Here is a 16,744-nt window from a genome sequence, read left to right as displayed (position 1 = left end):
TCCTTGACAATGCTTGTGTATAAACGTCTTCAATAAATCATCTGTCAAACAAACGTACAGAATTGGGCGAGATTAAACAAAGGCCTTCGTACCTCTGCCTTCATGTAAGAGAGTCGTAGCACGAACGCTTCAAAAACCAGACAATTCAGAGGGAAGAACACTTCCGCGGTCCTACGAATCCTTACAAGACGAGAACAAGAGTGAAGCCATGAAAGAAGAAAAATGTATTGAGCATTTATGGACTTTAGTAACAATGGAAAAAAGCGATAGCTACAATTTCGGATATACGGAAAGAAGCCTGGTATAAAACTACATACAATCGAAAGCCCCACTGACCAATGATACAGCGTTAGAGATCTGGTGGACACGACTGACAACGAGGAACGAGGAAGAAATGAATGAAGAAATGAATGATGTAAACTACACGTGTGGTGAATGAATTGAAAAAAGAGCGAGCGGAAACATAAGGAAATGCGTACATTGACGCGACAAAGATTCATCGAGATGGTATGGGATCACAACCCTCTATGATCTGAAAAGCGAGCGCGGAAGTCAGTAACGGAAAGAACGAGAAAGCGAAAGGCATAACTCACAGTCTCGGAGTGGTCCAATCAACCCATCGGGACTCGTCGAATCCTCCGTTGTTGGGCGCATCCGTTTTGATGACGTTGGTGTTTTCGTTCAAGCTGCCGCGTAGGAACTTGTTGACGAAGGCGTTGAGCTCGGGGTATTGCTGCCCAGGGAAGACACAATGGTCATGACCACCGACGAGCGACACACCCATGCGGTCCGCGATGCCGAGCGACTCGTAGATCTTGTTGGCGGTCCTCATGCAGCCGTAGACGGATTGAGGGCCTAGCCACGAGTACTGAGTGTTGTCGAGAACGAGAAGGCCTCGGGGAGCGACGAGAGCGGCGAGGAGATGGTGGTCGAAGGGGAGGTTGTTGACCTGGGAGGCGAATGGATTGAAGTCCCGTGCGAAGTAGGCTGTCGAGTTAACCAACTCGGCGGCGGTGACGATACCCTGTCCGTTCCTGAGAAGCTCATCAGCGATACGCCAGCACCCTGCTCCACCAGTTCCCGACTCTTGAGGAATCGTCAGCGAGATACGTTGATCGAAGGCGCCAGCGACCAAGGCAGCCTTTCCAGAGCCGGAACAACCGGTGACGGCGATCTTGGAGGCGTCGATTCTGCTGTTCTGAGTCGAGCCGGCAGCGTCGATGACGCGACTAACAGCCCAGGACCAGGCTGCCAAGACACCAGCGGAGTGGTCAGAGCCGTAGAGGTCGTAGAACTTCCCTTGACCACGCGCAGCAGCTCCGTTGTCGACAGCGATCTCCTGGGCGTTGAACGTGATGACCGCGATACCGGGGAGAGTCGGGAGAGCCGAGCCGCCAATGCCAATGATGGCGGGGAAGGGCGCTTCACCGACGGTGGGGTAGGTGATCGAGGCGACGAAGGAGGTCGATCGACCGTTATGCGAGACGTTGACGGTGAGGGTGGTGTTCGAGATCGATCCGGTCACAGACGAAGGAGGGCTTGGGATGGTACCGAGTTCGTAACGCTGGAAGAGGTCCGTGAGTTCCTGACGACGACAGAACCAGTCGTTGGTGGACGTGACCGCTCGAGTGCTACCGGCGAAGGTGAAAGGACTGGTGAGGCGAGTGTTCGCGGTGAGGGTGAGATTCTGGGGTGCAGCGCAAACGTTCGGGTTGGTGGGGGGCTGAGTCGGTGGTTCAGTAGGTGGCTGACCGGGGGCGAGCGTGGGGAGGGTCCAGTCGATCCATCGTCCTTCATCGAAGCCTCCGTTGTTGGGAACATCGGTCTTGATGAAGTTGGTGTTCTCGGTGAGGCTACCTCGGAGGAACTTGTTGACGAAGGCCTGATACTCGGGGTACTGCTGTCCAGGGAAGACGCAGTGGTCGTGGCCGCCAACGATGGAGACGCCAAGTCGATCCGCGATGCCGAGGGATCGGTAGACCCTGCTCGCAGAGACAGCGGAACCGTACACAGCTTGAGGACCGAGCCACGAGTACTGGCTGTTGTCGAGGATGAGAAGACCACGTGGGGCGACGAGGGCGGCGAGGAGGTGGTGGTCGAACGGAAGAGAATTGACCTGGCTCGCGTACTGACCGAAGCTAGGCGTGAAGTAGGCAGTCGAATTGGCGAGTTCTTCAGCTGTGACGATAGCTCCTCCTCCCCTCCTAACTTCATCCGCAATCCTCCAAGCTCCAGCTCCTCCAATACCAGACTCCACGGGGATGGTCAAAGCGAGACGTTGGTCGAACGCACCAGCGACGAGAGCGGCCTTGCCACTTCGCGGAACAACCGGTGACACCAAGCTTGCCGAGATCGATCCTAGAGTTCTGAACAGCGCCGAGAGCGTCGATGATGCGACTGACAGCCCATGACCAGGCGACGAGAGCACCAGCGGGATGGTTGGAACCGTAGACATCGTAGAACTTGCCCTGGCCTCGAGAGGCGGCACCATTGTCGACAGCGATCTCCTGGTTGTTGAAGGTGATCACGGCGACGGCGGCGGGTTGAGGTAGAGTCGAACCACCGATGGCGATGAAGGCGGGGAAGGGTCCGTCACCAGTCGGGTAGTTGATGGAGGCCGTGAACGAAGTGCTTTGACCACCGTTGGAGACGGAGACGGTCAGCGTATTGCCAGAGAGGGAGCCGGTGACGGTCGAAGGCCGTCCGGGGAGGGTACCGAGTTGGTAGCGTTGGAAGAGGTCGGTAAGTTCTTGGCGTCTGCAGAACCAGTCGTCAGTGGTCGTAACCGACTTGGAGCCGTTGACGAAGGAGAACGGGTTGTTGAGGCGGGTGTTGGGGGTCAACGTGATGTTCTGCGGTGCGGAACAAGAGCCGGGAGTGGGAGGAGTGGGAGGATCGACGGGCGGCTGTCCGGGTGCAAGGTTGGGAACTTGCCAGTTGACCCATCGCGATTCATCCCATCCACCGTTGTTGGGCTGATCGGTCTTGATGACGTTGGTGTTCTCGCTGGTGATGCCACGGAGGAACTTGTTGATGAACGCCTGGAACTCGGGATATTGCTGACCGGGGAAGACGCAGTGGTCGTGACCGCCGACGATGGAGACACCGAGACGATCGCGAATGCCCAGAGCCTGGTAAACCTTGTTCGCAGTGACCATGCATCCATACACCGACTGGGGACCGAGCCATGAGTACTGAGAGTTGTCGAGGACGAGGAGACCACGGGGAGCGACCATAGCAGCGAGGAGGTGATGATCGAAGGGAAGGGTGTTGACGTTGTTGGCGAAGGGGTTGAAGTCGCGCGAGTAGTACGAGGTCGAGTTGGCGAGCTCACCGGCGGTAACGATGGCGGCTCCTCCACGACGAAGTTCTTCAGCAACCCTCCAGCATCCTGCTCCTCCAATGCCCGACTCCACAGGGATCGTCAAAGAGATGCGCTGCTCAAAGGCACCAGCGACCAACGCAGCCTTACCCGCAGCCGAACATCCAGTGACAGCGATCTTGCCAACATCGATGCGAGTGTTCTGCGTCGATTGAAGAGCGTCGATGATGCGTGAAACGGCCCAGGACCAAGCGACGAGGTTGCCTGCGGTGTGGCCAGTTCCATAGAGGTCATAGAACTTGCCTTGTCCGCGACCAGCGACACCGTTGTCGACTGCGATCTCCTGGTTGTTGAAGGTGATGATGGCGACCTCGGGCGGAGCCGGAACGGTCGAGCCGCCAATACCGATGATAGCCGCGAACGGCCCGTTGCCCTGAGGGTAGGTGATGTTGGCGGTGAAGCTGGTGGAACGACCTTCATGCCCGACGTTGATGGTGAGCGAGTTACCAGAGAGGGATCCAGTGACAGTCGCCGGGCGGGGAGGAACGTAACCCAACTCGAGTCGCTGGAAGAGGTTGGAAATCTCTTGTCGTCGGCAATACCAGTCATCGGCGGTGGTGACAGTCTTCGAACCGTTGATGAACGCGAATGGATTGTTGAGACGATCGACAGCTGTGAGGTTGAGTTCGGCTGGGGCGTCGCAGGTCTGAGGTGGGGGAGGTGCAGGAGGTTCGACGGGAGGCTCGGTAGGTGGCTGACCAGGAACGAGGGTGGGGACAGTCCAGTCGACCCATCTCGACTCGTTCCATCCGCCGTTGTTGGGTTGGTCGGTCTTGATGACGTTCGTGTTCTCGCTGGTGATGCCACGGAGGAACTTGTTGATGAACGCCTGGAACTCGGGATACTGCTGACCAGGGAACACGCAGTGATCGTGGCCTCCAACAATCGAAACACCGAGACGATCGCGGATGCCGAGTGCTTGATAGACCTTGTTTGCGGTGACCATGCAGCCGTAGACAGACTGAGGACCGAGCCACGAGTACTGAGAGTTGTCGAGAACCAAAAGACCACGGGGAGCGACCATAGCAGCGAGGAGGTGATGATCGAAAGGAAGGGTGTTGATGTTAGCGGCGAAGGGGTTGAAGTCACGAGAGTAGTACGAGGTGGTGTTGGCGAGCTCACCAGCGGTGACGATCGCGGCACCTCCACGACGAAGCTCCTCAGCGACTCTCCAGCATCCAGCTCCTCCAATTCCAGACTCGACGGGGATGGTCAGGGACAGACGCTGCTCGAAAGCACCAGCAACCAACGCAGCCTTACCCGCAGCTGAGCAACCGGTGACGGCGAGCTTGCCAACGTCGATGCGAGTGTTCTGGGTAGACTGGAGGGCGTCGATGATTCGAGACACGGCCCACGACCAAGCGACAAGGCTGCCAGCGGTGTGACCAGTTCCATAGAGGTCGTAGAACTTGCCCTGGCCACGACCAGCAACACCGTTATCCACCGCAATCTCCTGATTGTTGAACGTGATGACGGCGACTTCAGGAGGGTTGGGAACAGTGGAACCACCAATACCGATGATGGCGGCGAACGGACCATTGCCTTGAGGGTACGTGATGTTGGCGGTGAAACTCGTCGTTCGTCCTTCATGACCAACGGTGACGGTGAGGGAGTTGCCAGAGAGCGAGCCAGTGACGGTCGAGGGCTGAGCAGGGACATAGCCCAACTCCAAGCGCTGGAACAAGTTACCGATCTCCTGGCGACGACAGTACCAGTCGTTGACGTCCTCGACGTTCTTGGAGCCGTTGACGAAGGCGAAGGGGTTGTTCAGGCGATCGACGGCGGAGAGGTTGAGCTCGGCGGGGGCGTCACAGACCTGGGGTGGAGGAGGTGGGGGTGGCTCGACGGGTGGTTCAGTGGGAGGCTGGCCAGGAACGAGGGTGGGAACAGTCCAATCCACCCATCTCGACTCGTTCCATCCACCGTTGTTGGGCTGATCGGTCTTAATGACGTTGGTGTTCTCGCTGGTGATGCCACGGAGGAACTTGTTGATGAACGCCTGGAACTCGGGATACTGCTGACCAGGGAACACGCAGTGATCGTGGCCTCCAACAATCGAAACACCGAGACGATCGCGAATACCGAGAGCCTGGTAAACCTTGTTCGCTGTGACCATGCATCCGTAAACAGCCTGAGGACCCAACCACGAGAACTGAGAGTTGTCGAGGACGAGCAAACCGCGAGGGGCGACCATGGCAGCGAGGAGATGGTGGTCGAAAGGAAGAGTGTTGATGTTGGCCGCGAAGGGGTTGAAATCCCGCGAGTAGTACGAGGTCGTGTTCGCAAGTTCACCGGCGGTAACGATCGCAGCACCTCCTCTCCTCAACTCCTCAGCGACTCTCCAGCATCCAGCACCACCGATACCCGACTCCACAGGGATGGTAAGCGACAGACGTTGCTCGAAGGCACCAGCCACCAAGGCAGCTTTACCAGCAGCCGAACAGCCCGTCACAGCCAACTTGCCAGCATCGATACGCGAGTTCTGAGTGGACTGGAGGGCGTCGATGATGCGAGACACTGCCCAAGACCACGCGACGAGAGTGCCAGCAGTGTGACCTGTGCCGTACAAGTCGTAGAACTTGCCCTGGCCACGACCAGCGACTCCATTGTCAACCGCAATCTCCTGGTTGTTGAACGTAATGATGGCGACTTCAGGAGGGGCGGGGACGGAGGAGCCACCGATACCGATGATCGCAGCGAAGGGGCCGTTGCCTTGAGGGTAGGTGATGTTAGCAGTGAAGCTGGTAGTGCGACCCTCGTGACCGACGGTGACGGTGAGCGCGTTTCCAGAGATGGAGCCGGTGACGGTCGACGGGCGAGCAGGAACATAGCCCAACTCCAGGCGCTGGAACAAGCTACCGATCTCTTGGCGACGACAGTACCAGTCGTTGACGTCCTCGACGTTCTTGGAGCCGTTGACGAAAGCGAAGGGGTTGTTGAGGCGATCGACGGCGGAGAGGTTGAGCTCGGCGGGTGCGTCGCAGACTTGCGGTGGCGGCGGTGGGGGAGGTTCAACAGGAGGCTGACCAGGAGCAAGGTTAGGCACAGTCCAATCGACCCACTTGGCTTCATCCCATCCACCATTGTTAGGCTGGTCGGTCTTGATAACGTTTGTGTTCTCGCTCGTGATACCGCGCAAGAACTTGTTGACGAAGGCTTGGTACTCGGGGTACTGCTGGCCGGGGAACACACAGTGGTCGTGCCCACCAACGATCGAGACGCCCAACCTGTCGCGGATACCGAGAGCCTGGAAGACCTTGTTCGCCGTAACCATACACCCATACACCGACTGCGGACCCAACCACGAATACTGCGAGTTATCGAGGACGAGGAGACCACGAGGCGCAACGAGCGCAGCGAGGAGATGGTGGTCGAACGGCAGGGTGGGGATGTTCGCAGCGAAGGGGTTGAAATCCCTGGAGAAGTACGCAGTGGTGTTCGCCAACTCGCCAGCCGTGACAATCGCAGCACCTCCATTCCTCAAATCGTCGGCAATCCTCCAGCAACCAGCACCACCAATACCCGACTCGACAGGGAGCGTGAGCGCGATACGCTGCTCAAAGGCACCAGCGACCAAAGCGGCTTTACCAGCTGCAGAGCAACCAGTGACAGCCAACTTGCCAGCGTCGATTCGGATGTTGGGAGTCGAAGAGACGGCGTCGACGATCCTCGAGACAGCCCACGCCCACGCAGCGAGTGAACCAGCCGAGCGGTTAGCACCATACAGGTCGTAGAACTTGCCCTGCGCACGCGTCGTACCACTGTCCACCGCAATCTCCTGGTTGTTGAAGTTGATGACAGCGACTTCTGGCGGAGGAGGGAGGGTGGAACCACCGATACCGATGATGGCGGCGAAGGGACCGTTGCCTTGAGGGTAGGTGATGGTAGCGGTGAACGAGATGGAGCGTCCTTCGTGGCCGACGTTGATGGTGAGCGTGTTGCCGGAGAGCGAGCCCGAAACGGTGGTGGGACGACCAGGGATGAAGCCCAACTCCAACCTCTGGAAGAGGTTCGAAATCTCCTGACGACGACAGAACCAGTCATCGCTTGTCTCGACCGTCTTGGAACCATTGACGAACGCGAAGGGGTTGTTGAGTCGGCTGACAGGGGTGAGGTCGAGCTCAGCAGGTGCGTCGCAGACTTGCGGGGGAGGTGGGGGAGGAGGCTCGACGACGGGGACGAGGTTCGGTACCTGCCAGTTAACCCACTTGGCTTCGTCAAAGCCACCATTGTTCGGCACGTCCGTCTTGATGTAGTTGGTGTTCTCGTTGACAGCGCCTCGCAGGAACTTGTTGATAAAGGCCTGGAACTCGGGATACTGTTGACCTGGGAAGACACAATGGTCATGTCCGCCAACGATCGACACACCAAGACGATCACGGATGCCAAGAGCCTGGTAGACCTTGTTGGCAGTGACCATACATCCATAGACAGCAGGAGGACCCAACCACGAGTATTGCGAGTTGTCGAGGACGAGGAGACCACGGGGAGCGACCATAGCAGCGAGGAGATGGTGATCGAAGGGAAGGGTGGGGATATTGTTGGCGAGTGCAGCGAACGCAGGGGTGAAGTACGAGGTCGTGTTCGCAAGCTCTCCAGCCGTAACAATCGCGCCACCACCAGCCCTGATGTCATCAGCGATCCTCCAGCAACCGGCACCACCGATACCAGACTCGACGGGGATGGTGAGCGACAGACGAGGGTCGAAGGCACCAGCGACGAGCGCGGCTTTACCACTCGCTGAGCAACCCGTTACACCCAACTTGCCGACGTCGATGCGAACGTTGGGGGTAGCAGCGAGCGCGTCAATGACCCTGCTGACAGCCCAAGCCCACGCCAAAAGCGCACCAGCCGAGTGGTTCGACCCGTAGAGATCGTAGAACTTGCCCTGACCACGACCCTGGACACCGTTGTCGACAGCGATCTCCTGGTTGTTGAAGGTGATGGTGGCGATCTCGGGAGCCTGAGGGACAGTCGATCCTCCAATACCAATGAGGGCGGCGAACGGTCCGTTTCCAGTGGGGTAGGTGATGGTGGCGGCAAAGGTGATCGAGCGACCTTCATGGGAGACGTTGACGGTGAGGACGTTCCCTGAAAGCGAACCGGTAGTCGTCGCGTTCTCCGGCTGGTAACCCAACTCGAACCTCTGGACGAGACTTCCAATCTCCTGTCGACGGCAGTACCAGTCCCCAGTATTCTCGACGGTCTTGGACCCGTTGACGAAGACGAATGGGTTGTTGAGGGTAGGGTTGGCGGTGAGGTCGAGTTCGAGAGGGGCGTCGCAAACACCAGGGGGAGGTGGTGGAGGGGGCTCAACGACGGGGATGAGGTTCGGTACCTCCCAGTCAACCCACTCATCTTCATCGAAGCCACCGTTGTTGGGTACGTCGGTCTTGATGAAGTTCGTGTTCTCGTTCTGGCTTCCTCGCAAGAACTTGTTGACGAATGCCTGAAGTTCGGGGTACTGCTGGCCTGGGAAGACACAGTGGTCGTGTCCTCCGACGATGGAAACACCAAGACGGTCACGGATACCGAGGGCTTGGTACACCTTGTTGGCGGTGACCATGCACCCGTAGACCGAAGGTGGGCCGAGCCAGGGGTACTGCGAGTTGTCGAGAACGAGGAGACCTCGGGGTGCGACGAGCGATGCGAGCAAATGGTGGTCGAAGGGGAGCGTGGGGATGTTCTCGGCGAAGGGGGTGAAGGCGGTGGCATAGTACGAGGTGGTGCTGACGAGGTCACGAGCGGTAACAAGACCGACTCCATTCTCCCTCAAATCATCAGCAAGCCTCCAGCAACCAGCACCTCCAGTGCCAGTCTCAACCGGAATCGTCAACGCCAACCTCTGCTCGAAGGCACCAGCGATCAAAGCAGCCTTTCCGTTATTGGAGCAACCCGTGACACCAAGTTTACCGGGGTCGATGCGCGAGTTGGGGACGGAGGAGATGGCGTCGATGACCCGACTAACACCCCAGGCCCACGCCATGAGGACACCAGCCGAATGGTTGTTGCCATAAAGGTCGTAGAACTTTCCTTGGCCTCGAGTACCATCGTCGACGGCGAGCTCGCGGTTGTTGAAAGTGATGATGGCGACTTGGGCAGGTGCTGGGATGGTCGAACCTCCAACGGCGATGATGGCTGGGAACGGACCGTTGCCTTCGGGGTAGGTGATCGAAGCCGTGAACGAGATCGTGCGTCCTTCGTTGGTGACGGAGATGGTGAGGGTGTTACCGGAGAGGGTACCAGTAACAGACGAAGGGCGAGGAGGAAGATAACCAAGTTCCCAACGCTGGAACAAGGAACTGATCTCTTGACGACGGCAGTACCAATCGTTCGTGTCGCTGACGTCGGAACCGTTGAGGAAGACGAAGGGATTGTTGAGACGCGGGATGGGCGTGGTAAGGTCGAGATCGAGGGGCGCGTCGCAGACACCTAAAAAGTTAAAACATCAGTGACCTTGAACGCGTCATGATGATCCGATTATCACGTACCAGGCTCCGGAGGCGGGGGTGGCGGTGGAGGCGCAACGAGTTGAGGAATGGTCCAGTTGACGAACTTGGCTTCGTCGAAGCCACCGTTGTTGGGAACGTCGCTCTTGAGGACATTGGTGTTCTCTCCGTCGATTCCTCGCAAGAACTTGTTGATGTAGGCTTGGAACTCGGGGTATTGTTGACCTGGGAAGACACAGTGGTCGTGGCCTCCAACGATGGAAACACCAAGCCTATCACCGATACCGAGAGCACGGTACACACCGTTGGCGGTCTTACTGCATCCAAAAACGGAAGCAGGGCCCAACCAGGAGTATTGGCTGTTGTCGAGGATCAACAAACCACGGGGTGCGACGAGAGCTTGCAGGAGATGGTGATCGATGGGGAGGGTTGGGATGTTGGTCGCGAAGGCGTTGAAGGAGGTAGAGTAGTAGGTGGTAGTGTTGGCCAACTCGGAGGCAGTAACGATAGCACCTCCACCTTCACGAATGTCGTCCGCGATACGCCAGCAACCTGCACCTCCAGTTCCTGATTCGACTGGAATTGTCAAGGCGATCCTTGGCTCGAAAGCACCTGCGACGAGGGCACCCTTGCCAGCGACCGAACAACCTGTGACTGCGAGCTTGCCGACATCGATTCTTGCACCAGGGGTGAGGGCGAGTCCATCGATGATGCGGGAGACGGCCCAGGTCCATGCCATCAACGCGCCAGCGGGGTGGTATGCGCCGTAGAGGTGGTAGAACTTGCCTTGGCCGCGTCCGATAGGACCGCTGTCAAAGGCAATCTCTCGGTTGTTGAAGGAGATAACGGCGACACCAGCTGGGGTAGGTAACGAGGATCCTCCGAGGGCAATGATGGCCGGGAAAGGACCATCACCGCCTCCTTGGGGGTATTCAATCGAAGCCTCGAAGGAAGTGGTCGCATTGCTGCTAGCCACGTTGATGGTGAGAGTCGTTCCAGAAAGCGATGCGGAGACCGATGCAGGGTTGGGAGGAAGAGTACCGAGTTCGTATCGTTGGAAGAGTGTAGCGATCTCCTGACGACGGCAATACCAATCTGCGTCGTCGGCGACTGGTCTTCCATCGAGGAACACGAATGGGTTGTTGAGGCGTTCGACTGGTGCAAGCGTCGGATTTGCTGGCGGGGCACAATTTGGGGGTTGTTGTCGACGGACCAACGAGTCGGAGCCAGAAGACACGTCGAGTGGAGCGAGATGACTGGGGATGTTTTTGGTATAGGAATCGCCATACCAATCATGGGCTCCACCTACCACGAGGTGAGTTGTGGAGACTGACTGAAGAGAATAAAATACTGACCGACTGTCCATGAACCGATGGATGCGAGAACTGGCAGCGCCAGGGCAAGCGCGACAAGAGGACGCTTGAGTGCGTCCATGATGTCGAGCACCTGCAACTAGTTCGCGGGGGGAATTGCTGCCAAGAACCTTCAAGGATCCAAAAAAACCAGAGGCGTTAGTTCTTATATGACCGGAGAATGTGGTACCCAAAACGACTGACCATGGATCGCAGGAACCAGATTGGGATTGGGCTACGATTGGCGGGCCGCTGTTCGATCCCAGAATGGACCTCTTCGCACATTTCGAAGCGTCGCGCTGCGACGATAAATCGACTATAACAAAACCCAAATCACCGTTGTTCAGAATCACCGTGTCTTGTTCCGGAGAAATAAAGCGAGTCGAGTCGGAAATCGCAGGTTCAGAACCTGGATAGATTCTTTTTCCGGCTAGCGAAGGGCCAATTGCGTGAATAAGAAGGGTCGTTGATCGTCGAAGTCCAGGGCCACGAGGGATTCCGCGACCTGATAATTTTCGGGTAAAAAGCGATTGCCAGGCTGTCCATAGTCGATGTAGCCACCCGAGATTATAGCGTATAGAGCTTTTCAACGCTCATGTGGGCAGCCGATTCAAGTCGATTTGAAGCGCTATTCCCCCAAGGTCACGGTTCGCAGCAAACCCTCATTCCGCCTTCCGAGCAAATGCCCGACGCGCACGTGGCTCCTGGGAACATAGTGGCTGTGCACCCTAAGCACGCGAGCAGCGCCGAGCCAAACGGCCCAGTCAGCCACCATCTCGCTGACCTCACTCTTGCCTCGAGTCCTGTTCATTCAATTCACTTTCTTTTGCTGCTAATCTTCTTCCATCCGAGGGAAGCGGTTCCAAGTCACAAGCCTCTGGAAAATAGTAGGAGAAATCCCTCAATCCGAAAGCCGCTCTAGGACGGCAATACATCGTCGAACAGCCAGATTCACCGAGTGGTATTGGCTTCTTCTCAAGATTCGTTGTGCCTTTGGTCTCATGCCATCCTACGGGGAAACCACTCTCACTGGGCCTGGGATTAACCTTCAGGGCAACTACCATCTAACCTTTCTATCTTTACCATCTCTACAGCGAGTTTCTTTCATTAGTTTCCATCCACTAATAGCCCGGGTCTACTTCGAGTCATCCAACGCCCGTACAAAGCCTAACACCGAGCTCGTCGACGGAGAAAAGGTTCATCATCACCGAAAGAAAAGTATACTCGGTCCAGAATCCAACGGGCGTATGATCTGTCAAACCACGCGCGAACTCGAAGAAGCTTGAAGGATCCATACAAGGTAAATAGAACTTGCAGCCCCTTCTTCCTTCCTTTTTCTGCTTTTTTGATGTGCCGGGTAGAGGCTCTTCTGTCTGACAAGACCCTGACAAGTCGCACTCGCACTCACGCGCACGCTGACATTCCCGAAGTAAGTGCCTCGCCGAAGTCCCACAGGTTCGTTCCCCTCCGTCCGACGTCTACGTACACACTATTTAACTTTGGACTTCTTTCTGTACCATCATATCACCGTTATACTCGTGCGTAGACCAGAGTTCGCTCGAATGGAAGTGTGGTTTTCGGAAGAACGCTTTAGGTGCTTGAGGTCGGACGCCTGAGTGATATACTCCCGGTGGGTAAATACTGACTGAAGGGATAGAGGAAGGACGATCCATCGATCCATCCTCGCACTCTCACTCACCTCTCTTCATCGAACAGGCCCAAAGCGGCCCGCCTAGCTCTTCGCCTCGCCTCGACCACGTTTTCTTTAAAATCCCACATCACCACGTTTTCCTCAACATCCCTATCCCACAGTTGCTGGCTGTCGGCTTTCGTAACAGAAAGAAATCAATGACCACACACAAGAGAAGTGTCCTTAGTACGCCCTCAGACGACTTACATAACTTCGATGTACTTAAAAAAATCGCATTCATCCACTTATCACCGTCTTGTGTCACCCAAACCCCGCTCTACCTTCGAAAGGACAGCTATTCGAAGCACTCACAACAAGACCGACTCTTCTGTGCTTCACCGAATTCGAACCTATGATATCTGATGGATGTGAAGAGTTAGGGCGGCCGTCGGGTCTTACCTCCCTTTTTCTCCGTTGGAGTTCACTTCGCTTGTGCGTCGATGTAGACTAACCTTTGCCAGTGAAAAGTGAACGGCGATTTCGAGTTGACGCGCGGCAAGGGGCGGCACGCCCGGAGAAATATCCACATCTGGGAAGTCCCAACCCCCATTGGAGATACCTGCAACTCTAACCGATGCAGGCATCAGAGCAAAGTCAAACCAAACTACCGGGTGGCTCCACGAGGGCGAAGCTGATCTCGGAATGATCCTTTTACCCCATACTTACCCCAGTCTGAGTCTCCACGCTCGATGGTTGGCTCTGCACGGGTGCAATCCCGTGATCAATGCTCTATGTACATAGCCGATGGATGAGTCGCCGTCAACCTCGATGGTAGGACGTGGTACAGATTTGAAGTTTGTCCTTTGGAGGAGGAAGAGGACTGAAGACGCGGTGAGGATTGGACTAAGATGTACATATCTAGCTAAATGATCACCATCTCCCTTCCCCCAAGTCCAGTTCCATGCTCAGTCTCCGGAGTATTGGTTCTTCAGCCTCACCCATTCTTCTCTTCCGCGCGTCGGCTTTCGGTGTAATACCCTTAATTTTCAGGTACAACGAGCCTCCCTCTTCGATTCTTCTTCCGTCCTCCAGGCGTCACTTACCTCCCTTCCCTAATTCCCATCCATTAGCCACACCCTCGAATCCGGCGCTGCGACTAACTCTAAATCACGACTCGAGTCTGCCAAAGCCGTTGAGTAAAACCTAAGATTATTGAAGTGAAGCCTAGCTATGAGGATAGGAAAGAACTTCGTGAAAAGGGATCGTTCCGTGCCTTGGAGCTCCTCGGTTAAGTTCGAGCGCGGAAGGACTCGGTAAGGATGTTCAGAATGTGATGCTTCATAAACCTCCATAAGCCTCACTCACGGTCGGGATAAATACCTCACCACGGATCAGAAACACAGAAACATTCAAAGATGAACGATATGGGAGCGATGATATATCTCCGTAGCCCAATCTCAAAGCCAACATTGACAGACTGCAGAACCATGGGAGGACGACTCGGATTCACTCGACTCCACTCGACCTTGCCTCACTCACTCACTTTCATATCCATTTTCCAGAAGTTAGGTTAGCCGGGTATGACTCCTATGACCGCGTTCTCCGAGTTCTGACAGAATCCCAAATCTCCGTCGAACACGAGTCAACTCAATACAATCATCGACTGATCATGATCCAAGGTAAATCGTGCGCTTCCGTCGCGTTCGTAAAGGTCATAAGTCCCTGTCTACACTCTCTTCACCGTCTTCACCTTCCTGTCTTACCAGTAGTTATGTGTCATCTTGTGTCATCCGCCTGACACTGACTTACACTTGACAGAATGTCACTTATACTCTCATCCTTCACCTGGTCACTTAGGGCTCAGACTATGTATGACACCGAGATGTATGATTCTGAACGATCAGCAATGCCCTCAAAGGACTTACTCCGAGAAAAGCAACATACCGACCTCTCTATCCCCATCTCGATACCACGCTACGATCTCAGTGACCTCATGCATCCCCATAAGTATCAGCAATTGTCCACATGCCGAGTGCTAGTCCAAAACGCGGAGGGCTAATGTCAGGATGGTAGCAAGTCGAGGTATCCTTCAACGCATGATCTGCTCAGAGTCGTCGTCACCGCCATCTTGACATCGCCATAAAGGCTAACTACAGTATAGCGTTATCCCTCCACGAGCAACCCTAGAGAAATGAACTTAACTCGGATATTTGCAGCGCTCGAAAGTGGAATTACTCCGCCCATTCGAAGTCCCAGCCTCGTCAATGGAGAGTCCATCAGAATCAATAGAAGGCGCCTGGACATATCGCTGTCGGCGTTAAGCGCAGCGAGTCGGTCGAGAAAGCACTCTAGGACCGTCGATGGACTAGCGGGTCCTCGTCTCTCTGTAAAGGATGATCGATGACGTCACATTTGGAACGGGAAGTACTCGCCTTTTGAATTCTGGTCTGGAGGAAGAACGTCTACGAGCGGACTTTAGATCCTGTCTGGAGGTAGTAGCTCTGCCTACCTGGCGCTACCGAAATGTCCATCGAGAATCGAGAAGTCATAGAGGCGCTGATAAGATGTTGAAGGTCCGGGTGTGCCATGGTTGTGGTCGTGATTAGGCTCGTCCTGTCATTAAGGGCCGTGGTCTGTCTAGTCGCGACACTTGGGTCATCGGTATTGCTGTGACGATAAGCAGGGTTTTCTCTGTTTATACCGAAGGTAGATATGCCTTGGCCCCTTGACCTACGTAGTTAATCTACCTTCAGTGCGAGACAAAGAAGATTGCAAGAATATTGAGTACAAATGGTCCTAGCCTGTTGCCGTAACGACAAGGAACAACTTTCTACTATAGGCGCGCGCTAAGCTCGTTGACCTCCTGCGCACTTCTGATGATATGGCAACACAGCTCCAGTCAATGCGCAGGTCTTCGACTCCTCGCATTGGCCGCCTTCAGTGAGGTATAAAACAAGGTTCATGTTCATCCTGAAATACCAGAACTGCACACGACAAACACATACTCGACTTTGAATCAAATCCGAAGAAACAATCATCATGTCCTGGCTACCTTCAGTAACAGAAATGGGGGAGCGCTGTCCCATCCTCATGTCCCGTAAATACTCGCCCTACGCTCGTGGTCTCATCAACTTACCAGCGGACACCCTCGTCGACCTCAGCAGCCGAGACTGCCCTTATGCTATCGACTACCTCGATGATCCGAACAGCACATTCGACTACGCCTACACGCTCCCCCGCAGCCTTAAAATCAGCCCAGACAACTGTGTCTTCGCAAACCTGATCTTCTACGACGATCCTTCTAGCCGCGCACCCATGTTGTCAATACTCGCCTCCAACGAAATGACCGAAACTATGGAGATCGGCGTCGAGGGCGACATCATACCCCACGTCGCGCTCCCTCAGAACAGCATAAAGTTGGTTGTGGACTATTGCGGGTACGTAACGGAGATGGACGTCTGGCTTCCGAAGACAGTCTTAACGATGGCCGACATCTGTTGTACGTATGACTGGACCCCAACGTTGGACTGTGATGGGCAACCTATTGAAGGGGAAGAAACTCCAGTCACGTGGGCCTCGGACCTGGCGAGGACGGTATTGACGGTGCTAGAGAGAACGGCACTTGAGCTGGCGGGGAGATTGTCGTCCAGTGACTTTGTCCTGTTCATGATGAAATACCCCGTGAAGCAGATTCGCGTTGTTGGATTTGCGTATGACCATGTTGGTGAATATATCACGCCGGTGTTGGCTGTTTCCCCCGACTCCGTTCATTTCAACGAGCGGACTGGGAAACATGTAGGCTTCTAGCATTATAGGGCGGCTATTGAGGCGTAGTAGGATAACTTCAAGTTGTATCTGGTACTGCCGCTTACTAGTACTACAGGGCCAATGAATCCATGCGTTTCGATATCCGTCCAATTTCGTAACCGTA

At 55.5% G+C, this 16,744-nt stretch overlaps 3 protein-coding genes across 3 annotated transcripts; 1 reads left to right on the top strand and 2 right to left on the bottom strand.

Moving 5' to 3' along the window:
* Nucleotides 1–525: 525 nt before the first annotated feature.
* CC1G_09360 (Cip2) lies at nucleotides 526–11,265 on the bottom strand (the record flags this gene model as incomplete). Its single annotated transcript, XM_001831950.2, has 5 exons — nucleotides 526–532; nucleotides 594–2,039; nucleotides 2,293–9,814; nucleotides 9,874–11,136; nucleotides 11,187–11,265. 5 exons carry the CDS (start codon nucleotides 11,263–11,265, stop codon nucleotides 526–528), a joined length of 10,317 nt encoding a protein of 3,438 aa, XP_001832002.2.
* A 1,508-nt stretch (nucleotides 11,266–12,773) lies between these two features.
* CC1G_15118 (hypothetical protein) lies at nucleotides 12,774–14,368 on the bottom strand (the record flags this gene model as incomplete). Its single annotated transcript, XM_002910432.1, has 7 exons — nucleotides 12,774–12,795; nucleotides 12,883–13,009; nucleotides 13,186–13,223; nucleotides 13,273–13,440; nucleotides 13,540–13,693; nucleotides 13,917–13,975; nucleotides 14,349–14,368. 7 exons carry the CDS (start codon nucleotides 14,366–14,368, stop codon nucleotides 12,774–12,776), a joined length of 588 nt encoding a protein of 195 aa, XP_002910478.1.
* Nucleotides 14,369–15,852: 1,484 nt separating this feature from the next.
* CC1G_09359 (hypothetical protein) lies at nucleotides 15,853–16,620 on the top strand (the record flags this gene model as incomplete). Its single annotated transcript, XM_001831949.2, has 1 exon — nucleotides 15,853–16,620. The coding sequence occupies one exon, from the start codon at nucleotides 15,853–15,855 to the stop codon at nucleotides 16,618–16,620; it is 768 nt and encodes a 255-aa protein (XP_001832001.2).
* Nucleotides 16,621–16,744: the final 124 nt, after the last annotated feature.

The sequence above is a fragment of the Coprinopsis cinerea genome, assembly GCF_000182895.1.
Source record: "Coprinopsis cinerea okayama7#130 chromosome 9 map unlocalized cont3.9, whole genome shotgun sequence".
Lineage (NCBI taxonomy): Eukaryota > Fungi > Basidiomycota > Agaricomycetes > Agaricales > Psathyrellaceae > Coprinopsis > Coprinopsis cinerea.
This window is presented reverse-complemented; position numbering and strand designations above follow the sequence as displayed.